Source organism: Tuber melanosporum, assembly GCF_000151645.1.
Source record: "Tuber melanosporum whole genome shotgun sequence assembly, scaffold_1, strain Mel28".
NCBI lineage: Eukaryota > Fungi > Ascomycota > Pezizomycetes > Pezizales > Tuberaceae > Tuber > Tuber melanosporum.
This window is the reverse complement of record NW_003298755.1, coordinates 1,067,138-1,087,977: the sequence shown is the minus strand read 5'-3', so window position 1 is coordinate 1,087,977 and position 20,840 is coordinate 1,067,138. Positions and strand designations below refer to the sequence as shown.

Genomic DNA, 20,840 nt, shown 5'->3' with positions numbered 1-20,840 from the left:
AAGTGAGGGTAGTGAAATCGTATGTAAAAGCACTTACTGAACTGTAAAATAGGCATATTCAGATTTGTATGATACCTCATAGCAAGTTATCCCTGCTCCTATAGAATTTAATTCTGTTGAACAAAATATTAGGGTAGACTTAAAAGTCCTATTCCTAAAAAGAGATAAAGGTTGAGTAGGAAAGAGATTAGGCATTTTTGTAAAATTGTTTTGCACCTTGACTGAGTCAATAGTACTGCCAGTTGTATAAGAAGAATCGAGTACAGGGATATGTAAAAGTGGAGTTTTTGAGTACAATCACGAGTCCATACAATGCAACTAACAAAATTGACTAGCAAAAAGCTTGAATAGACGATGATATAGAAATATGATCTCTATTATTTTATTTATGGTATCCAAAGATGAAGGTTACTAAATTTGCACTGCTTAATGAATGCCCTAATGGAATAAATAGATCCCCTCCTATGATTTGAAATCTATCTAACTACTTGAAGGGATGGGCAGCTAAGGGAAAGGGAGAATATCCTCAAGGCGAGTAAAAAAGGAAAAAATAAAAAGATAATAGCTAATAACCAACTCTATTAATCGGTGCAATTGCTGCAAAGTAAAAAAAGTTGTAGTGAAAACAATACTTTCCTTGAGCATTTCTATGCACTTTGGATGGATGCGGCTGAATATGAATGCATACCTGTAACTGACGAGATTATTCGTACTCAAGGAAAAATGATTCAAGCAACACTTGAAGAGGCATGAGTGGAGGAGCCACATAATGGATTTGAGATATCAATTAAATGGTCGCAGTGGTTTAAAAATTGACATAACTTTAAACAACTACGGACATATGGCCAATCAGGTAAGGTAGATCAGGCTCCACTTCCAGTACAATGAGAGAGCTGAGCTAGAGAGCTAGTACCTTTCCATCTCAGTAATCAATAGAATTGTGATGAAAGAAGATTTATGTTCAATGAACAGCCACAATCATCTAATATGCAGCTTGAGAATTGTAAGCAGTATCGAGGGAGAGAGGATGAAGAAACAAGAATTACAACTTTTCATATTATCAATAAAGCTGGAACAGATAAGAGAAAGGTTTAGGTAATAGGATAAGCAGAAAGGCCTTAGTACTTTCGTCAGCAGTGTGTCAATCCTGACAATCTTCCTGTAGTTTATAGATTTAACAAGAAAGCTTAGCTTCTAACAGAGTTATAGTATGAGTTTCTTTGTCGCTTCAATGACAAAATACGAATTTCACAATAACACATTGCCTTTGCTACAGATAATTGTCCTACTTATTCCTGCCCTGAGTCCTCTCCACTCGAGTATACTGAACCAACTCCTACAGTTTTAACAAATATCAAGCTTATTTACCTTCCATGTTATACAACTTCCTTTCTTCAACCTCTTGATTAAGGAATTATTGCCTTCTTCAAAGCCTCCTACAAACTACTATATGCAGAGTACATGGTTCAACACTTCAATCTCCATGGCCAAAAACCTCTCAAAATTGACATTTTACAGGCTATTTATTTGATAGCAAGTGCATGGGACTCAGTTATGGCAAACACAATTAGAAACTGTTGGACGAAAGGAAAAAATCACAACACCACTGTCTGACTCCCAAGTCAACCTTGGGGAAAACCTTACCAAAGACTTCATTTCAGCACAGCGTTAAGGGTTTTTAGAAGACTGGACAATGCTCAATAAAACATGTCAGAATCAGGATTCGTTCAATTCTTACTTGAATGATACCAATAAAGAATTCAAACCCCCCAGCCACATTGAGAATGACCATCTAGTTCCTGATGTAATAGGTGTTGTTGAGTGTGGGATCAATACTGGAGTTCTTTATTGTCCTGCTAATTAATTAGACAAAATTGATTATAACTTTGAGCATGATAAACTACAGCCTATTCCTATTCCTTTAATTGAATTGGAAACTACAATTCACTATACTAGGGAACTTGCTTGATTTGTACATGAGCTTGAAACAACCACTTTTCCCTCTCCGAAATGTGATAGCAATGGAAAGAGCACTATACCTGTCAATCAACTTGTCTCTTCTATGTAGAGACTGAATTCTGCTCTTATTAGGTAAATTTCTTCTTCAATTATTACCACCTGTGAGGTGTAACTTATACTTCTTGGTTTCTCTAATAATTTTACCTTAGCTATTGAAGAACTTGTTCTACTCAGCAAACTGCGCTTATCCAATCCTTTAAGCCCAATGCGGGTAACCAGGAGAGCTGGAGGAGAATCTCAGGGATAGTGCAGGAGAGGGGAAAAGTTCAAGAAGAGGTGAGGAGGAAGGGACTATTATTGATCTGGAATACCAGTATAATTAGATTAGCAGTAAGGAGCATGATGCTGATAAGGAGGAAGGTGATAATACAAGCTGTGTCTCAACCAAGCATGAAAGTGGAGGCATATCAATACTGGTTATGAATGATTGTTAAGATAAAAACACTTTGTACAACTTCTATGGTGAGAAATTATGAAATATATTATTGGCATTACTCCACTATTCCAGATTTCATGCTGATCTGGACAAAATGCGCAGATTTTGGCTATCTGGGATAGTGAGGTGCAACTGTATTCTCATAATGTTTTATTTATTTTGAAGCTTACTAATTCAAGGAGATATTACTAGTGCCTTGTACCATAAATTCATGATATACCTGAGTACCAATTACGATATCATGTGACAAGCCTCAATCCTACTTGATCAATAATAAGAGATCTTGTACTAGCGTATTTCACCAGTCTTTTATTTTGTTTTTTTTGTTTTTTTAGTATCATACTAATATCTATTTAGTCTGACTGCAAACTGAGAAACCCCACACCACTTCTCACTCTCACTCCTTTGTTGCTCCTCAATCATTCTCATATGAGACTATTCATTTGACAAGCAAGCTTGTCATAGCCATCTCTGTTACCATTCTGGTATTGTACGTTGATAAAATTAACACCGATTCAATAATTGATGGTAACCTACTTCTCTTCATCACCTCACACTCTCAACAGTATCCAAAAATATTGCTCTAAGTCAATCAAGAAGAAATCATTCTGCCTAATTCTTTTTTTCAATAAACTATACCTCCTATTCTTTGCAATAATGCCAAAAAACCTATTCCTTCCACACATCTCCCTGAGTGTACCATGGGAAGGATTCTCAGGTTACATGAGCCTTAAATGAGATATCAGCAAATTTCCCTCTACCTTAATATTTCCTACATTAATGTTAGAGACACAATTGCAAAAGAACAATAAGAGGGTAGGGAGAATAAGGGTAGAGGAAGACATCCTAAAGCTACCAAATCAGAAGATGATTCTATGGTGGTAGAAGCTCTTAAAAATCACCATACTACCTATTCTGACATTGCTGAGCAAGTTGTTCCCAATGTTTCTAGTAGGACAATAAGGAGAAGACTCAAAAAAAAGGCATTTTAGAAAGTACAAGTCATAAGAAAGAGTTCATGTGAATGAGGATCTAGCTCAAGAGAGGTTGAAATAGGCATTAGCTCATAGGTATTGGATAAAGGAGATGTGGAAAAGGAAGGCAATGTGGGGGGATGAGGTACCTGTGGAAAGGGGAGAAGGAAAGATGAGAAAATGGGTTTTCAGATACCCATATGAGAAATAGAATAAGGATTGTGTTGAACCTAAGGCTAGGAGAGGGGAGAGAGGGATTAGCCAGATGATGACTGATTGTTTTTATAGTCAAATATTAATTTCTACTATGTGTTTGCATCTTTTAATTTTCTTTTGTTTTGTTTTCGTGATAGAGGGTTGGTGGGTAAGTGTGTTTGTCATCGCCAAAGATTTTCCTCTGTTGAATCGGGGTTAATTTTGTCCAAGCACAATACATTACCATGTTCTCACTCATCCGCCCTCCCATAAATTTATCCACCAACACCTTCTCCCTCTTCGCTTTGCCTCTCCCCCCACTTGTACCCCTAAAGTTAGTAACATCTCCCGCCCTTTCTGCATTTTTCCACTATTCAATTTGCTTGATCAAATCACCCGTCCTATTTCATTCCGACTGTCCCTCCTCTCGCTTTGCACCCCTTCTACGGGTGCGCACCCCCCACACGATGTTCCCACGAAACCCCCCCACCCATGCTCCGGCTTCATCCACTGAGAGAACATCTCTTCTGTCCAATTCTTCAGAAACTCCCCCCGTTAACTATGCCGAAGACCCATCACGGCCTTCTAACGCCGTTGCCACTGAGCACTCTGGAACGCCAAGACTAATTAGGCTCGACCTAATAGTTCTAGTATTTCTTTGCGTTAGCGCAATCAGCGTTCTGTTGCTGGGATTTTTTGCTCCTGCAGCGGCTGCTCAGTATGCCAAAGAAGCCGTTGTCCTGGATATCACTCATCTATCCGTCGACTCCTTTACCGATAATGGAGTGAAGGTTCGCGTGCAAGCGTCCGTTCAGATGGATGCTAGTCGTGTCAAAGGCCAAGCTGTACGGAGCTTAGGCCGCACAGGGACTTGGATTGTCAACCAGATATCGATAGACGCGACCAACGTTGAGGTTTATTTACCTGACTATGATGGCGGTCTCCTCGTCACCGCAAGTACCCCACCAATTGTACTCCCCGTTAGGAATGGCCAAACTACAAAGTTGGACTTCGTGTCCGATGTCAAACTCGGATCCCGGGACACTGTTCGTAGCCTAGCCAACGATTATCTTGTTGGGGGGTTGGGGAAGATCAGGGTGCTCGGTGTGGCAGATTTAGGGTTGAAGTCCGGCCTGCTTCACTTGCGGACCATGAAAATATCCGAAGAGATGGCCTTTGAAGGTTCCAGATACAAGTAATAAAATACCCGGTCAATAGACTGACATATGGTCAATCAGAATTGCCCTCTCTGCCTGAGTTCCAGGTTAACCGGATGGATGTTGGGGAAATAACTCTTCCAGGACACAAAGCGCTCAGTGTCAACGTCTCTACCGTTCTGCAAAATCCATATCCACTCGAATTCGATGTACCACCCCTATCTTTTGTCATTCTTTTGTCTGGGTGCAAGGCAGATGATTTAGTAAATTTAGCCACTGCTGAGACTTCACACCTCTCAGTTGAGTCTAAAACCGACGTCGGTGTGGATGTGCTTGGAATCGTTCGGAATATTCCTGAGGAACTCGTAACAGTGTGCCCAGGTTCCCACACATCTCCGATCGACATATTCTTAGGCACCTATCTACACGGAAAAGACACTACTGTATACATTCAAGGATCGCAATCTCCAACCTCTAATGCGCCTAGCTGGCTGCTAGAATTTCTTCAAACCATCACTCTCCCAGCCCCCTTTCCCGGGCACAGTTTCGATAGCGTCGTGAAATCATTCAGCTTGTCCGGTGTTAAATTTCAGCTTCCCTCTCCGAATGCCCCTAAAGGGACTCCAGAGGCATCACTACGACTGAGTGCTGATGTACTTGCCACAGTTCGCCTGCCTCAAAAAATGACCTTTCCATTAGATGTCAGTCGCTTAAAGGCAACGGCAGACGCAACTTATGAAGGCCACAGATTCGGAACTCTGCATTTTCCAAAGTGGATCCCGGCGAGTTCAGCAACCTCAAATGATTCCAAGTACCTTTACGTTCAGGCCGAGGTTCGCGACTCATTAGTGGACATCGAGGATTACCATATTTTTGATAAAATCGTTCGGAAGCTTCTATCGGGTGACGGAAAATCGATATTTCTCGGCATTAATGGATCAACAGATGTAGGAATTGGAACCATCATTGGGCAATTTGTTGTTAGGAATATCCCTGCCTCGGGAGAGATAAAAATTGATGGACTTCCGACCACTCAGATGCCGTTACCAAAAGTCAACGAAGTACTCATTGTCGATACAACAACGCAGTCCGCCACGCTTGGAATCGGTCTAAGTCTCGAAAATCCAACTCCTTGGGAGATCATTGTTCCTCACATGAGCGTTCACATCATGTACGATGGCTTTGTATTAGGAAATGCGAGTATAGTCAATGGACATTTGATGGCAGGAATAAACTCCCTCTCTATCGGAGCAACGTGGGATCCACAAGCTCACGGGGGCCACATGGCTGAGGAGGCGGGTAAACGTCTCGCTGGCAAATACGTATCTGGTACGTGCCTCCACCAATATATTCCCCCTGCATGCTCCAAATTTACCAGAGATCGCAGGCTATAACACCACAATCACTTTACACCCACATACCAACAGCATACCCTCCATGCCATTACTATCCAAACTTCTCTCAAACTTCAACGTGACCATGCCGACCCCACGTCTCCCAGTGCCTAGAAACGGCGGGGCATCCGATTCCCCTCCAACCTTTATTGACTCCGCGAATGTAAGCATATCTGCACCTCTAGATACCGGCACTGGCATCTCCTCAGTAAAGTACTTATTATTTCTCGACCCCAGATTCATTTGATATCTTCCACAGCCGATTTCCTCGTCAACAATCCGCTCCGCAAAGACGAGGTTACGGTAGAAGCAATCAATGGTACGGCAAAATATCGGTGTAACGAATTAGGGGAAATTGAGTCCTCGAAACCGTTCGCTATCAAGCCGGCAGTGGAAGGAAGAACAATCACACCTAGGATTCCTGTGCGCTGGAAGATTGGGGGTGTGGGGTATGAAGCAATGAGGAAAGCGTTGGGCGGGAGACTGGCTGTTCACGCTGAGGCATTATGCTTGGTCCGCGTTGGCAAGCTGCAGATGGAGATATTTTACAATTCGACTAATCCCATAGGAGCAAACATTCATTTGAGATGAGTTGGGCTTCTGTGTATGAATCGTTTCCTTGTTCCTTTCCCTCCGGCGCCCTTTATACTTGTGCTCAGTTTGGCCAGTCTTTGTCTACATTTAAAAAACATACAATTTATTACCCGCACACATACTAGGCGCATGTTAACATTTTCTATTCACTAACATGAGGCTCTTAATTACGCTCAAGATTTGATCTCCCTTTGGGAAATACTAAAACTCGAGCCTCGTCTATCTCAAGTTCGTCGGCAGCTGATATAGTAGACAGGGGGGATTTTGATTACGGATTTGGTCCCCCCCAAGAGGCAAAAGGTATCTATGGCTTAGCCAGGAGGGAGTGTACTAGCATCCACCACATCACCGGCATCCTTGACTTCAATTTCTTCGGCTCTCGTTTGTAGAGGAGATCGTGGCAGCGCCATCAACCCTAGATCCAGATAGTCAGAGCCGTTATCCCCCGTTCCCTTGTATAATTCCGGCACGGGGGGAAGTAAATAGTACCCGTTCTTGCAGACTCGAGAATACCGAACGGCCCAATAAGCTTCATAAACGCATCAATTCGGGACGGCTTTGCTGACCTTGCATTTTCATCCCCAGATACGTGTCAGTAGAGGGAAAAAAAGAGGGCAAAAGAAATTGGTTCTTTATAAAGTATTCTTACAGCTCCACGATGCAGTTATTTTCGGAGATATCAGACACCTTTCCACCGAACTGATGGGTTAATTGAGTGACAGCATGAAGATGTTGGTGTTTATGCCTCAATGCTTGGGAAATTGGAAGCTTAGAGGGGTGGTAATCGCCGTCCCCGGGCGCAACCCCATGCTCACCAAGTGCCTCTACATTTTCCGCTGTAATCTCGCGGTGGTGAGCCAGCAACTCTTCAAAATATTCCGGGCCGAGGATAGAGACTTTCGCAAGCAAAAGTTCACGTTGAATGAGAGGTGCTGCAGTGTAATCTAGAACAGCCCAAACAGGAACCAAATCTTCCAGCTGTCGCCTGGCTTGCTCCACCACCCCGTCCTGCCCGCTTAGGACGATTGTCATGCGGGAAAGGTCGGGAACCTCGGTATTGCAAACGACTAGTGAGTCGATGTTGAATCCCCTGGCTGCCAGGATACCCGAAACCCGCGAGAGAACACCCGGTTCGTTTTGAACAAGGCAATTCAAGATATGGCGCTTTGGAGGATTGGACGAAGGTAGCGGAGTCTCGTAGAGAATTGAAGAAACTGCTGCAGAAGCTGACCATGCTGGGGGATCAGCCGTAGGCAAAGGATTCACGCGGCGGTGAAGAGCCTTGTAATATATGGCAGATGTTGAGGATGAAGATGAGGACGAGTTATAGACTCTCCCAATGGCACGAGACAAAGCGTTGATTGCAGGCCTACCCAGTAGGGAGGAGCAGGTGGTACGAACAGCGGCCATTAAAGGAGGGGGATATTTGTGAAGGGTGATGGTTTTGCGGAGGAGAGGTGGGGAAGTCACAAGGAGTAGGATTTTCCCAGATTCTAGGATTCAAACCAATGATCCCCATATCATACTTTTCCACTTACGCCCTATGGTCCAGCTGCCAAGCCCTTCCCCTCACGTGCACCAAAAAGACTCAATCTGCTGAGTCATCAATCAAGGCTAGACGTGGGAGCTTTTAATTTTTGTCGAGACAGTTTGTAAATTACCGCCCTTCCTCTTTCGCCCCATCCTCCTCTACTGTTGGCCTCCACTCCTCTTTCTATCAACAATCCTTCCCTCCTCAACTTTGACCACTATCTGTCCTCAACTTACACCGCACACCGACCCGATTCCGCGTGGCACTCCTTCCTCAACTTTCTTCCTCTAGCAAACACGATTCGCAATGACCGACGACTCTTCGGACCGTAGGAAGCGAAGCAAGTGGGACGAGCCTCAAAGAAGCACTTCCCATGGCGGCCGAGATCGCGTTAGGGACTACAGAGATCGGGAACCCGAGAGAGGGAAATCAGTTAGCAGTCGCGGCGCTTCTCGTTGGGATGACCGTCGCTCTCGCTCTCCCAATCCCCACAACCAATTTTCTTCCACTCGAGACGATCGCCGGAGAAGCCGAAGTCCCCCTTCTGTTAGCAGATCTACCGAGAGCCCTCCTGTTGAACCGGCAAAAGAGTCGAAGCCTGACCCAGCGGCCGCAGCAGGTAAACCCCATTGTTCACTCCGCATCACCTGACCTTGCTCTAATTTTTCCATCTGACATCGACTAGCTGCTGCAGCTGCCCGTATCAACGCTCAGATTCAAGCGAAGCGCGGTATACAACACGTAGATGTGCCGCCCATCCGTTCTGTGAGGAAATTCCTTCCATGGTTGAGGTTTGCGTTTGCTAATTTTAACAGAGCGCCGGAAAATCATCCAGCCCGCCGAGCACAACAACATTCAATAGTGACATGTATATCGCAGATGGTGACTACATTAAAGACATAGAAGTTAATGACCTTCGCAACCGATACACACTGACAAAAGGCGCTACTCAGAAAATGGTAAACATTGATCCCTTCCCCGGTTGTGAGCTCTATTGACTACTCCCTTCCCTTTGTATTTTACACGTGCACTCGGCGAGTCTTTATACTTATGCACAGCTGAAGTTCAAGGAGGAGCCATTTAAACTGAAACATGATGTGCAAATAGTTTTGCATAACCCCTTTGGTGTCTTGCCGCTGACTATCACCCGTGCTTGTTTAGATTAAAGAGGAAACTGGCGCCGGTACGACCCACTTACCCTCATATATGATCCCATGTTTTTTGCTTTAGTGTATAGAGTACTCACTCATTCTGCGCTTAAAGATGTTACCACCCGCGGCGCCTACTATCCTGACAAGTCTATGGCTACTCCTCAGGTATGAGTCTATGCCCCTACCACTTTGCAACGATCCTCGCCTAATTTTGACAATAGAATCCACCACTCTACCTACATATCACTAGCACTACCAAGGAAGGGTTAGAGAAAGCTGTGTCAAAGATTGAGGAGCTCATGAAGCAGGATCTTCCGAATCTTGTTGACGAACGCCGATTCAAGAGGAGGGAGCCACCAGAGCCCGTTGAGCGGGATGAGTATGGAAGGGTAAGCTTGGGAGTATCACCCTGTTTGTTGAACCTAACTGACATCCCTACTAGCGCAAATGGCCTGAAGAAAAGATTCCCGTTAATCTTGAGCCCATTCCAGGCTTTAACCTTCGGGCAGCCGTTGTCGGACATGGTGGCCAATATGTTAAACATATTCAGCAGGAGACACGTTGTAGGGTGCAGATTAAAGGCCGTGGGTCTGGTTTTATGGAACATGGTCTTGGCCACGAGAGCGACGAGCCGCTCTATCTACATGTGACGTATGAATCCCCCATTCAAGTTAGGCTGTGAGGCACTAACATTACACAGTGGGCCTGATCCACGAGAAGTTCAGAGGGCAAAGGAGCTTTGTGATGATCTTCTAACCTCAGTCAAATCTCAGTACGAGGATCATAAGAAGCAACCTCAACCTATCCGTTTCCTTAATTATGGGGGAGGTAACAACGTCAATCCTTATACTTCGTCCATGTCAGGACACGGCCAACCACAAGGACAGAACCAAGGTCATAACCCCCACAGCTTAAATCACAGTCATGGGCAACCGGCCTCTCCACCACCCCCTCCGCCTTCCGCCCCCCCCCCCCAACAGGCGGCAGTAGCGGCATCTGGGGCGCCGGGGGCTCATGGCGCATCTCACGTTAACCCCTATGCCGCATATTACGGAGGAGCAGAACCTTATGCTCCGTATGGCGGATACCAGGCATACATGCAATACTGTCAGGACCCACTTTCCAGCTTTTGTTCTAGGCCGACTACTAATACATTCGTTAGGCCAAGCGTATTATGGTCAGCAACAGCCCCAGGCCCCTGGTGCATCGACGTACTCGGCCATGCCCGCCAGTAGTCCCCCACCACCTCCTCCCCCAGCGGGCAATCCCCCACCTCCACCTCCACCTCCCCCATCTTACAATGCTGTGAGGCCGCCAGGAGTATGAACAGATTTTCAGGGGTTGTGTCTGAATAAGGTTGGCAAACCTGGCTCTGGAGCAGAATCTTTCTTTTGTCGGTGCACCAATGTGGTTTACAAAAACAATGTCTTGAATCAATTAGCCTTTCCAGTACACGACTCATGTTTCCCCATTTCTGTAATGAAATCCCTCAGAATGTGCTCAAAGTAGTGTACTCATTTGGCAACTTCTTTTCTTTCCTTCTCTTTTTTCTCAAGAAAAGAAAATGAGAGAAAACAGCATATTCCGATGGGACCTCGCAAAAAAAATTAGCTGCCCCATCACATTTCCTTCGCACGCATCACAATTTATCGCTGTACCTCAGTATTTCCAATGAAACCTTCCCCAGCGCTCGGCCTCTTTGCCAACCAATTCAACTATGACCGGAAGATGAAGGATTTTGATTAACAAGCGCGTGATCAATAGCTCTAGTGCGGGGAATAGCTTCCATCCTCCCATTCGTGATCTCAACCCGTTGTCGCAACTTATTAGACGCTAAGAGCAGTGCCTCTAACGCCTTTCTCACCCCATCCTTATCTTAGCTATCACCTACACCTCTCCGCATTCATGAGAGTGACAAGTAAACAAAGACCTCCCCCACCTTAGTCGTTGAATGCGCGATGTTTGCCGTTGTAGTCGTTGCTGCGGCGCTCTTGATTATCCGCTTGGGTAAGAGGGGTTAGCGAAAAAAACTTCCATATGGGGAGGGAACGAACGTACATACATCGTCGGATAGTTGGATGTTTACGTATGGCATTTGTTGAATTTTCGTTATGATACGGAACAAAAGTTGGTAGGGTTGGGCGTGGCGATGGGTATGTTAAGATCGTGCGTAACATAGATGTGAAATATCTACAGTAGCGCCCAAATTACTCCTGTGCGCAGAAAAATCTTTCCGCCAAGACATGTGAATAAGTAGGCGGAGTGCGAAGTGAGGGGGCGATTTTGTGACCTGGTGGTTAGGTGGGTAATAATGGGACAGGACATTCGGGATAGATTAAGGAACGAAACAGATACCCCGCAGATTCCGCCCTCCCCCCAGGCACAAAAGATTGAGAAAATCAGAGAGCAAGCTCCATGCACTATGTCCGATGAAGAGCGCCGGAACCATACGGGTAGTTTTTTACCCACGAACAGTGAATCGTGACTGACTCACCTCCACACCCTCCCCCATCTCTACTTGTACATCCATCTCTACTTGTACACCCAGAGTAATAAAAGACGTTGAAAAGGTAGATAATTTAATGCACAACATAAACTAAGCCTAGCGACCCCGTGGCTACTTTGAGATGTTGCTCCACCCTTTAATCCACCTATAGAGAACAAGAGTAGAAGAAAAAGAAATATATATGTGATGGGGAGCAGCAGGTAGTCATATAATACATGAACAGGCAGAGAGGCAAAGGTGGATAAGGACACAAAGGAGCTTAGAAACCGGAAATTGGATCATAATAGAAAACCCCTAACGGGCTAAGGTGCAAGCGATCCATTCAAACCGTTGTTTTTGCTAACTTGACTAGAGTGTTTGCCTCAAAGATGACCATTTGAAAAAAATGTTGATACGTGACCCGCCAATCACCCCCCCCCTCCCCCCGATGAACATTCCCCGTGGTATCCGATACTCCGGGCGCTTGAATCTAATGCGAAGCTCAGGGAGCCGGGTTTTCCTATTATTATATACGTGACCATTTAGAAAAAAATATTCAAAGAGAGTTGAATGCCACATGCTTACTCGAACAATGTACTTGATCTTTTTCTCGTATGCAGGGCGATCCTTCCTGAACAAATTATAGGCATCCGCCTGTGCTGGCGACTCAGGGTTTGGGTCATCGAGAAGATCCTGAATACCCAAGAGAATTTGTTTAATAGTGATGGCGGGCTTCCAGTCTTCGTCCTCGTTCAAGATGCTAAGGCAAACGGTACCGGAAGGGTAGACGTTGGGGTGGAAGAGAGGTGGCACGAACTTGCCTATTATGAGATGTTATTGATTAGCGGATTGTAACGGTTATGTGATAATTTCGAAGGAAGGGGTCGCGAAGAAAGTACATTTTGGGGGCTTCGTCGGGTACTCTATAATCAAGTCCCATGTTAGAGAGGATTACTTCATATAAATGAGGCCAGTGGGTAATCGCTTGCCTTCGGGAAATATCATATCCAGCTTAAATAGCCCTCCTTCCCACATGGTTTTTTCCTTCCCAGGGATTCCACAGCTCCATTTCATCAGATCAAGACCGCCTTGAGGAGTTTTCGCGGGCTTCGCATAGAAACCGAAGGGGTGATCCTTGCGCCATTGCTTACTATAAAAAACTAAGTTAGTTATAGTTTACATTTCACAGGACCAAGCATAGCGGAGGTAGGCAGATAATACCGCTCTTCTTGAAGTCGGTTAACGCAAAGCGACATTTGGAGAGTATTGATGGGTGCCTGATTTGTGTGGATGCGCAAACGGAAGTGATCAGAACCAGCCGGAATAGATGGAGCAGTGGCGGTATCTCTCTGGGGGAGAGTAGTGGGGAGAAAGAGAAGATGTGGATGGTTGTGGAGTGGAGTAGAGTGGAGGTATGAATGTTTGCGGTGGGAGAAAGCTGTTGCTTGTGGATCCATTAAAGTTATCATATACCCTGTAGTTGGTTACCTCAGCCGGGTGGATCCTAGAGACGGAAATTGTGTCAAATTAAAAACAATAATAGATAATAAAGATAGTAATAATAAATTGCCCTATCAGACGAAGTGATAAGGATTTTGGAGGTCAGATATCCTGTCAGTGATTGAGCTGCGACGAAGGGTTCGAATTGTTCGCACTTACCTCGCACTTGAGAGCACAAGCAAACTGACGGCTCAGTGAAGAAACCGTTCGTTGTCGTTGTCGTCGCAACTCTAGCTGCGGAGGGTGTTTGATATATTTGTTTTTGGTATGGTGCGGCTCCAGGTGTGACCAATAAGAGGACTTGAATAGTCTTCGTACAAGTACTGTACAGTACTCGTGTCTCCGAGCCGGTCCGGAGTCGGAGCTGTGGAAGGGGGGTAAGGCGGGCAGGAAGCTGATGGGAGATTTTCTCTCTTATGTGATGGAGAATAGGATTAACTTTCCGGTGAAGATGGGGATTTTTCCCTTTACAAGGAATGCTGATTTGGCATCATGATAATATGTAATGATTTTCATTTGTGACGGGATTTGTTTAGTGATTTTTATCTTTTATTTGTTTGTTTTGGGGGTGAATGAAGTTTCTTTTGTTATGTTAAGGAGGTTTTCAGGCCATACCTTAGGGTGCTTGCCATGGATTTTCCTGTAGTTAGCTACAAATAAACCGCGGTTTAACAAAAAAGAAAACTCGTGTCTCCGAGCCAAGCTCCGCTCCCCCTATTTTCCGGATAAGTGCATTTTGCACTTTTTTCAACACCACCATACAAAAATTTTCTTTCTTCACGTAACGTGACCTGTCAGGTTACCCAAACACCGACTCAGCTGAGGTTAAAGGACAGACAGGCTACTCCAGAATATGGCTTCCTCTGGAGAGGCTATGGAAACCGATCGGTCAGACTCCCCTGGATCATCTGCTCCTGGTGGTGGGCACTCCGGGGAAGATCCTGGCTTCACTCAAATCAAGAAAACCCTTTGCGACCTTTTGTCCGTACACGGGTTACTGAAGAACTCCCCTGCTGCCAAGGTCGTCACCTTGTTGAATAAAGAGGACGTCGGAACAGCAGAGATGACAACATACTTGTTGATACTGGGCCTGGCACAACAGGTCAAGGAGCTCACGGTTGAGGTGCAAAACATGGCCAAAACGATTCAGAATATCAAGAACAAAGGAGAACTGATCCGAGAGGGTCAAACAAAAGCGGTTAAGATCTTGCAAAAGGCCCCTGTCGAGGCTTCCAAGTCATACGCACAGGCCACAGCAGATCCTGGGACACAGACCTCTAAGAAGGGAGATAAGAAGAGAAAGGCAGATTAGGGACTGACGCCCCCGAAACAGCCTAATCCAAAAAACCCGAAAGGGGACCACGAGACTGACAAAGAGGACCAGGGATGGGAGGTAAAAGGTTCAAAAAAGAAGTTGAAAGAGAAGCACTCGGCAGCTAGGAAATTGTTTGCGACTAGAACTCAGGCAGTCCCACTCAGGCACCAAGCCAGAGACGAGGCCAGAATATCCATTGCGATCGCAGACACCCTGACAAAGTGCAAGTGCAAGGCTCTGATCAACCTACAGGTTGCTTTCAATAGATGGAACGGCACAGTGTTACTAACTACTCTGGCGGATTTCGATTTGTCGCACTACACGAAATACCTAGAGAAAATGACCGTGGCATTGAACTCAGTGGTTGAGGATGGGGAGGTACAATTCATGGCTTTCATGAGAGCCCTAACTGATGTGGATATGCTCATCCATTGAGTACCCTTCGATGCCATCCCGGAGGACAGAAAAGAATTATCTGCAGACATCAAGAGTGCTTTCAAGCTGTCCCATGATATTGATGTTTCAAGCGCCAAATACCTCAAGTTGAGGGAGGGTGATAGGGAAAGGAAGAGAGTGACTTCCATTATCGTAAGGATACCAGAGGCCGTGGTCGAGAAGATCACCCCCAGGGTCCTGTTCTTGGGGAAATACAAGGAAGCCAACGTTATGTGGCAAGTAAATTCGACTACGCAGTGTACCTGGTATTGGAAGTTTGGACACACTAAGATAGGTTGTAAACAAACCAATGACACATGCCCGATCTGCTCAAAGGACCACACAGAGGAGTCCCACAAATGCTATCAAACTGCCAGTAGGGGCTACAAGAAGAAAATACCAGATTGTTGTTCTATGACACCTGCAAAATGCCCAGCCTGTGGGGGACCACATTCAGCCAGAGATGCGGAGTGCCTGGAGAAGGTCAGAGTCAAGGAACAAGCAAAGGTGAAATATGACCAGCGGATGGCACTCCTAGCCAATGCTAGTACTTTGGGAACTCAGAACTAGGCCGTTGGGTCGGGATGGAGGGGGACAGTAGAAGAGATAATGGTGAGCAGAAGATCAAGATTAAGGTAGTACAGCATAATTGCAGAGGGAGTAATGATGTTTTCATTTCGTTATTTCATGTCATTAGGAATTTTTGTATTTCCTTTGTATGTATTCAAGATCCGTCCTTGTTCTATGGCTTACCCTTAAGGGTGCCAGAGTATGTGTATTTTTCAAAAAACAGATAAGGTCAGGATATGCATGTATATTTCATTAAGGGTGTTGACGGAGGTTTCCTTTGTTTTGGTGCCCAGCATGGAGGACATGCTACATGTGAGGGTTATTGCGAGAGAGGGGAAGCTTTTTGGGCCAAGCCGCTCTTTGGGGATTATAAATGGTTACAACTGAAGAAGCAACGGATGGAACTCACTTCTAGCTAAGGCTCTGTTTAAAGAAATGAACGAGCCTACTTTGGTGGTCAGAGACTTTAATGTGCATATGATGTATGTGGACCCTCTTAGAAACCTCTCACATGGTGAGAGACGACAAGGGGAGCTGTACAAGCGCACAGCAGCCCTGAATAGATATGCGATACTGAATACTCCCGGAATACACATGAGATTTGCGGATAACCCGATTCTACATGGACCGTCTACTATCGACTACTTCCTGGCAAACACTTCCCTGTTGGGTAGAGTAACAAGATGGCGGGATATTACGCAAATAACTGGATCGGACGACATCGTGATCTGCATAGACGTCGATTCTGCGGAGGTAGAGGTTACAAAGCCGGCGCTGAATTGGAAAGAAATACAATGGCGGGGGGAGAAAGGGGAACCTCACCCTGTAACAGAAGCTATGCTCAATGATTTTTACGGAAACTGAGATGCTTATAAAGTAACTACTATGGTGGCTGAGGCCATAGATGATTTCCAGGACAACCTTAATAGGTTGATCCATATAGTCAAGGAGTTAGCACCTATGAAGAGGCTCACGAGGTGGTGGAAGGCATGGTGGATACTGGAGATCACAGAGTTGAGAAGAGTTTATACTGCTGCTGCCAGATGTGTGAGATGGGATGGAGTGGGAGTGGAAGAACGGAATAAAGCCAAGAAAGAATACTGGAACTCTTTAGTCAAAGCAAAGCATGATCACTGGGTTCAATTCTTGTCTATGGCGAAAAGGAATGACGTGTAGACGGCACACCAGCTTACGAAAGAATGAGTTCTGAACAGGGTACCTGCTGGTCCCAGTAGCACGCCTGAGCGAACAGAACTCTTGATAATGAATCACTTCTTTCCTGACAGTGTTGAGCCGGTTGTGGTGAAACAACCAATGGTGCATGGGCTGGGTAATTTTCATCCCATGACCCTGTCCGCGATTACCGATGTCCTCAAGAAATGTAGTAGCAACTCAGCCCCCGGCCCGGACCAAGTATGGTATGGGGCGTGAAAAGGAATTCATGGCATACACCTGGAGAGAATTCTGGCCATGGTACAACACCTGCTGGAATGGGGGATTCACCCAACTATGCTTAAGGAGTCGATCGGTGTGAATTTACCGAAACCAAATAAGGATCACTATAATGACTATGCCAGCTTCAGGGTGATCGCCCTGATGCAGACCTTTTCGAAGATGGCAGAGAGGGTAGTCAATAGTAGGCTAATGGATATTGCTTATAAAACGGAGTTGTACTGCATCAATCAGACAGGTAGTCTGCCACATAGATCCACAGTCGATGGGGTACTTGTTCTACAACATGGGACAAGAGAAGTGCAGTTTGCGGGAAAGAAGGTCTCCTCGATCTTCCTGGACGTGAAGGGTGGCTTTGATAATGTGAACCACCAAAAGCTGATAGACAGGTTAGCTGAGAACCTTTCAGTCCCTAGCTATTTGACCAATTGGATCAGAAATTTCATTGCTACGAGAAATATAAGATTGGCCTACCCGAGAAGCCCAAGATGCACCTATGAGGTGAACAAGGGAGTTCCACAAGGCTCACCGCTATCCCCGCTCCTGTTCGTAGTCTATGTGAAACCTGTTCACTTGTCGGATGATCCCATGGAGACCTTCACTACATCATATGTTGATGACTTCCTGATAATGGTAGTTTCAACTTCTTAAGAGCGGAACACACGACAACTGGAGGCTAAGATCCAGCAGGTCAACCAACAGGCTCACAGGTTGGGGCTGTCCTTCAGCATAGCGAAAACAGAACTTATGCACTGGCGCAAGAGGAGGGAGAAAGGTCTCAGATCTACGGTGGTGGTTACGATAAATTTCCATCGAGTTGAGCCAGCCAATGGAACTTTGTGGTGGCTGGGATTTTGGTTAGCAGACAACAGGGAAATGAGCACGCACTTTACCAAGAGGTTATCCCTAACACAGGGAGCCTTTTCGAGAATACAGAGACTGTCTAGACCGGGCATGGGGTTGTCTCCTATGGGGCCCGAAGACTGGCGAAAGGAATTCTGTTACCCACACTCCTGCATGGGGCAGAGGTGCTGACACCCTCAAAGGCGATGATGGGGAAGATGCAAACATTTTGGAATCGCATCCTCTGTTGGATTACAAATGCTTTCTACCCTTCTAATATAACGGTACTGTTGGCGGAAGCCTGCTTGGCCCAATTTCATTGTACATGGAACAAATAAAGAAGATGACGGCGGTGCGGATTGTCTCCACCATTCCAGAGAATAACATCGCTACGGCAATGCTTCCATTATCATTCCCAATGGCTAGGGACTTTAGGTTCCCTACAAACCGGAGGTTAGCGTTTGATAACAATAAGGGCAGTATGAGACGGAAGACAAGGGGTTCAACTGCAACAACTACCGCACAGGTATAACTTCCAATTCACGAGGTAGCCGCTGTGGCATCAACAGTGCTAGGAGCTGGCGCCACACCAATGTGACCTTCAAGACTCCTTTTGGTTACTCCTACCCAGGCCAAGACTTACTTCAAAGCCAGGGAGAGTTAGGAACGAGACACATAAAAAGTGGGTAGAATGGCAATTCCCATCTTATTACAAATATAGGCCTCCGTTTAGGGAATGCTGGTATTTTATGACCCTCCTTATGTCTAAGGCCTCTAGACTTCATCAAATGCAGGTAAACCAAAGCTACCTCGTGGCACAAACAGACTGGTCTAATCAGGACCAGGACACAACCTGAGGGAGGTGCCTCCAATGCCCGGAGACTTTTGACCATGTCGTACGATGCTCGGCTCTTGCCGAGTCGAGAAGAAACATCCCCCTCCAGGTTTTTGATGTGGGTCTGGAATCGAAGCTGTGGAAGAGGAGTAAGGCGGGCAAGAAACTGATGGGAGATTTTCTCTCTTATGTGATGGAGAATAGGATTAACTTTCTGATGAAGATGGGGGTTTTTCCATTTACGAGGAGTGCTGATTTGGCATCATGATGATATGTAATGATTTTCATTTGTGACGGGACTTGTTTAGTGATTTTTTATCGTTTATTTGTTTGTTTTTGGGGTGAATGAAGTTTCTTTTGTTATGTTAAGGAGGTTTTCAGGCCATACCTTAGGGTGCTTGCCATGGATTTTCCTGTAGTTAGCTACAAATAAACCGCGGTTTAACAAAAAAAAAAAAAACACGTGTCTCTGAGCCAAGAATAGGCATCTCTTTTGGAATAGTCGACCTCAAATCCATTTATGGTAAAGTGTTGATGTTGCTTTGAGATAGAGTATTGATAATATACCAACCAGTGAAAACAAATATTATGAATTCAACAAATACCCCTCCCCCCTTCCTCCAACCTCCTGACCTGGGTCCCCAATAGTAAACTATTTCATTAAGCATTAAACCTATTATCACCTCCACAGGCTTGAACTCGCAGTAAATTTACATGGAAGTTCATACAAAAACAATCAATAAGTACTTGGGATAAATGCTCCCACTTATTATATAATGCCTCCTATATATACTGCTTTGTTTCCTCACTACTACCAATAAAGTTATGTTGTGCCATAGAGTTCTTCAAATAATTCCAACAATGTTCAATTTCATTCAAATCAGGAGAGTTCTGTGGCCAAACAGGAATATGTCTAATTCCAAGTTCTGGGGCTTATTGTTCCATTTGAGCTGCAGCTATATAGTTTGCAGTATTATCCACAACTAGTTAACACCGCTGTCCTGTCTCCTGTTAGATCTGAGGGATAAAAGGATAGACTTGATTTTGTATTACATGTTCTTAGTACACAAACCAATCCATTCCTTCTCCAGTACTTCACATTCGGATTTCCTTACTAAACTCCCAGTGAGAAATGGTGGCAGAAAGAGCATGGGTCCTTGGGTCCTTCGTGTAAATGGTAGTGGTCAATTTTGCGATTAACAGCTTGTATAGAGTTGTATTCTGCCATACCAGGAATCATGGAATTTGCTCCACATTGGGTGACACATTCAGCTTTTCATAAATTTTCTTGTTGTAACTCTTCTGAATTTTCTCTTCTCTCCTCTGCGATTTCCTTAACCTAAATCCAAATTGAGCCCTTATAGCCCAATGATATGCTTGCAGATATCATTATTCTAAACACATTTCCTCGTTTTTTATCATGCACTAGTGACTGATATGAGTCCTTGCCTATTTACCTCACAATGCGTTTCCTTCTACCTGATATACTAACTTCTATCATCCTCTCATCTGATTATGTAAATAACTCAATTAGTGGAGCCAATGCCCAATTCACTAGTCTCAAGTGCTTCTCCTTTCCATCGGCATCAAGGGTAGGTATATAGTAGGAGTAATAATGATATAGACAGTGGCGCTCATGCAAGATACGATAAATTGTTGAATCTACAGCATGAATACCAGCCTCCTGGCAATTCGAGGAAATATTCAGAGAGGTTGCTCCCCATCTTGTAATGCTTGATTCTTAGGCCTCTCTGAGACCTCATTACCAGGTAGGTCTTTCTGAGGTATGACTAGAGTATTTCTTTTCTTATCACCCATATCTACAGCTTCTAAAAGCTTTTTGATTTCAGTACCTTGTACTTGCTCCTATTGGCATTCAGGTAAATCTTATAATTTGATCACATGACAGATTTTATACTTTCTACAATTTTGGTATAGGTACTATGTATGGTTT

At 44.9% G+C, this 20,840-nt stretch overlaps 4 protein-coding genes; 2 read left to right on the top strand and 2 right to left on the bottom strand.

The window, feature by feature from the left end:
• Positions 1–3,972: 3,972 nt before the first annotated feature.
• GSTUM_00003894001 (uncharacterized protein) lies at positions 3,973–6,766 on the top strand (the record flags this gene model as incomplete). XM_002835082.2 has 4 exons in its annotated part: positions 3,973–4,819; positions 4,843–6,110; positions 6,169–6,338; positions 6,413–6,766. Exons 1-4 carry the CDS (start codon positions 4,092–4,094, stop codon positions 6,764–6,766), a joined length of 2,520 nt encoding a protein of 839 aa, XP_002835128.1. The 5' UTR covers positions 3,973–4,091.
• Positions 6,767–6,853: 87 nt separating this feature from the next.
• GSTUM_00003893001 (uncharacterized protein) lies at positions 6,854–8,235 on the bottom strand. XM_002835081.2 has 3 exons: positions 7,419–8,235; positions 7,259–7,335; positions 6,854–7,184 (listed from the first exon to the last, which is right to left on the bottom strand). Exons 1-3 carry the CDS (start codon positions 8,177–8,179, stop codon positions 7,081–7,083), a joined length of 942 nt encoding a protein of 313 aa, XP_002835127.1. The 5' UTR covers positions 8,180–8,235; the 3' UTR covers positions 6,854–7,080.
• Positions 8,236–8,439: 204 nt separating this feature from the next.
• Positions 8,440–10,816, top strand: GSTUM_00003892001 (uncharacterized protein). XM_002835080.2 has 9 exons: positions 8,440–8,919; positions 8,986–9,065; positions 9,116–9,259; positions 9,462–9,483; positions 9,564–9,616; positions 9,673–9,840; positions 9,894–10,102; positions 10,152–10,558; positions 10,614–10,816. Exons 1-9 carry the CDS (start codon positions 8,607–8,609, stop codon positions 10,775–10,777), a joined length of 1,560 nt encoding a protein of 519 aa, XP_002835126.1. The 5' UTR covers positions 8,440–8,606; the 3' UTR covers positions 10,778–10,816.
• Positions 10,817–12,001: 1,185 nt separating this feature from the next.
• Positions 12,002–13,792, bottom strand: GSTUM_00003890001 (uncharacterized protein). XM_002835079.2 has 7 exons: positions 13,603–13,792; positions 13,158–13,547; positions 12,998–13,086; positions 12,892–12,947; positions 12,836–12,857; positions 12,522–12,757; positions 12,002–12,456 (listed from the first exon to the last, which is right to left on the bottom strand). The coding sequence occupies exons 2-7, from the start codon at positions 13,190–13,192 to the stop codon at positions 12,439–12,441; spliced, it is 456 nt and encodes a 151-aa protein (XP_002835125.1). The 5' UTR covers positions 13,193–13,547; positions 13,603–13,792; the 3' UTR covers positions 12,002–12,438.
• Between the last annotated feature and the right edge of the window lie 7,048 nt (positions 13,793–20,840).

Excerpts from the sequence above, each read along its gene's own strand:
- GSTUM_00003892001 (XM_002835080.2), top strand. The coding sequence starts at position 8,607 with ATGACCGACGACTCTTCGGACCGTAGGAAGCGAAGCAAGTGGGACGAG. Across the intron at positions 9,066-9,115 it reads ATGTGCCGCCCATCCGTTCT|AGCGCCGGAAAATCATCCAG; the intron begins GTGAGGAAATTC and ends TAATTTTAACAG. Across the intron at positions 10,103-10,151 it reads CCGCTCTATCTACATGTGAC|TGGGCCTGATCCACGAGAAG; the intron begins GTATGAATCCCC and ends AACATTACACAG.
- GSTUM_00003890001 (XM_002835079.2), bottom strand. The coding sequence starts at position 13,192 with ATGTCGCTTTGCGTTAACCGACTTCAAGAAGAGCG. Across the intron at positions 12,948-12,997 it reads TGATCTGATGAAATGGAGCT|CTGGATATGATATTTCCCGA; the intron begins GTGGAATCCCTG and ends GGGCTATTTAAG. Across the intron at positions 12,858-12,891 it reads ACTGGCCTCATTTATATGAA|TACCCGACGAAGCCCCCAAA; the intron begins GTAATCCTCTCT and ends TTGATTATAGAG.
- GSTUM_00003893001 (XM_002835081.2), bottom strand. The coding sequence starts at position 8,179 with ATGGCCGCTGTTCGTACCACCTGCTCCTCCCTACTGGGTAGGCCTGCA. Across the intron at positions 7,336-7,418 it reads AATAACTGCATCGTGGAGCT|GTCAGCAAAGCCGTCCCGAA; the intron begins GTAAGAATACTT and ends TGAAAATGCAAG. Across the intron at positions 7,185-7,258 it reads TCTCGAGTCTGCAAGAACGG|GGTTGATGGCGCTGCCACGA; the intron begins GTACTATTTACT and ends ATCTGGATCTAG.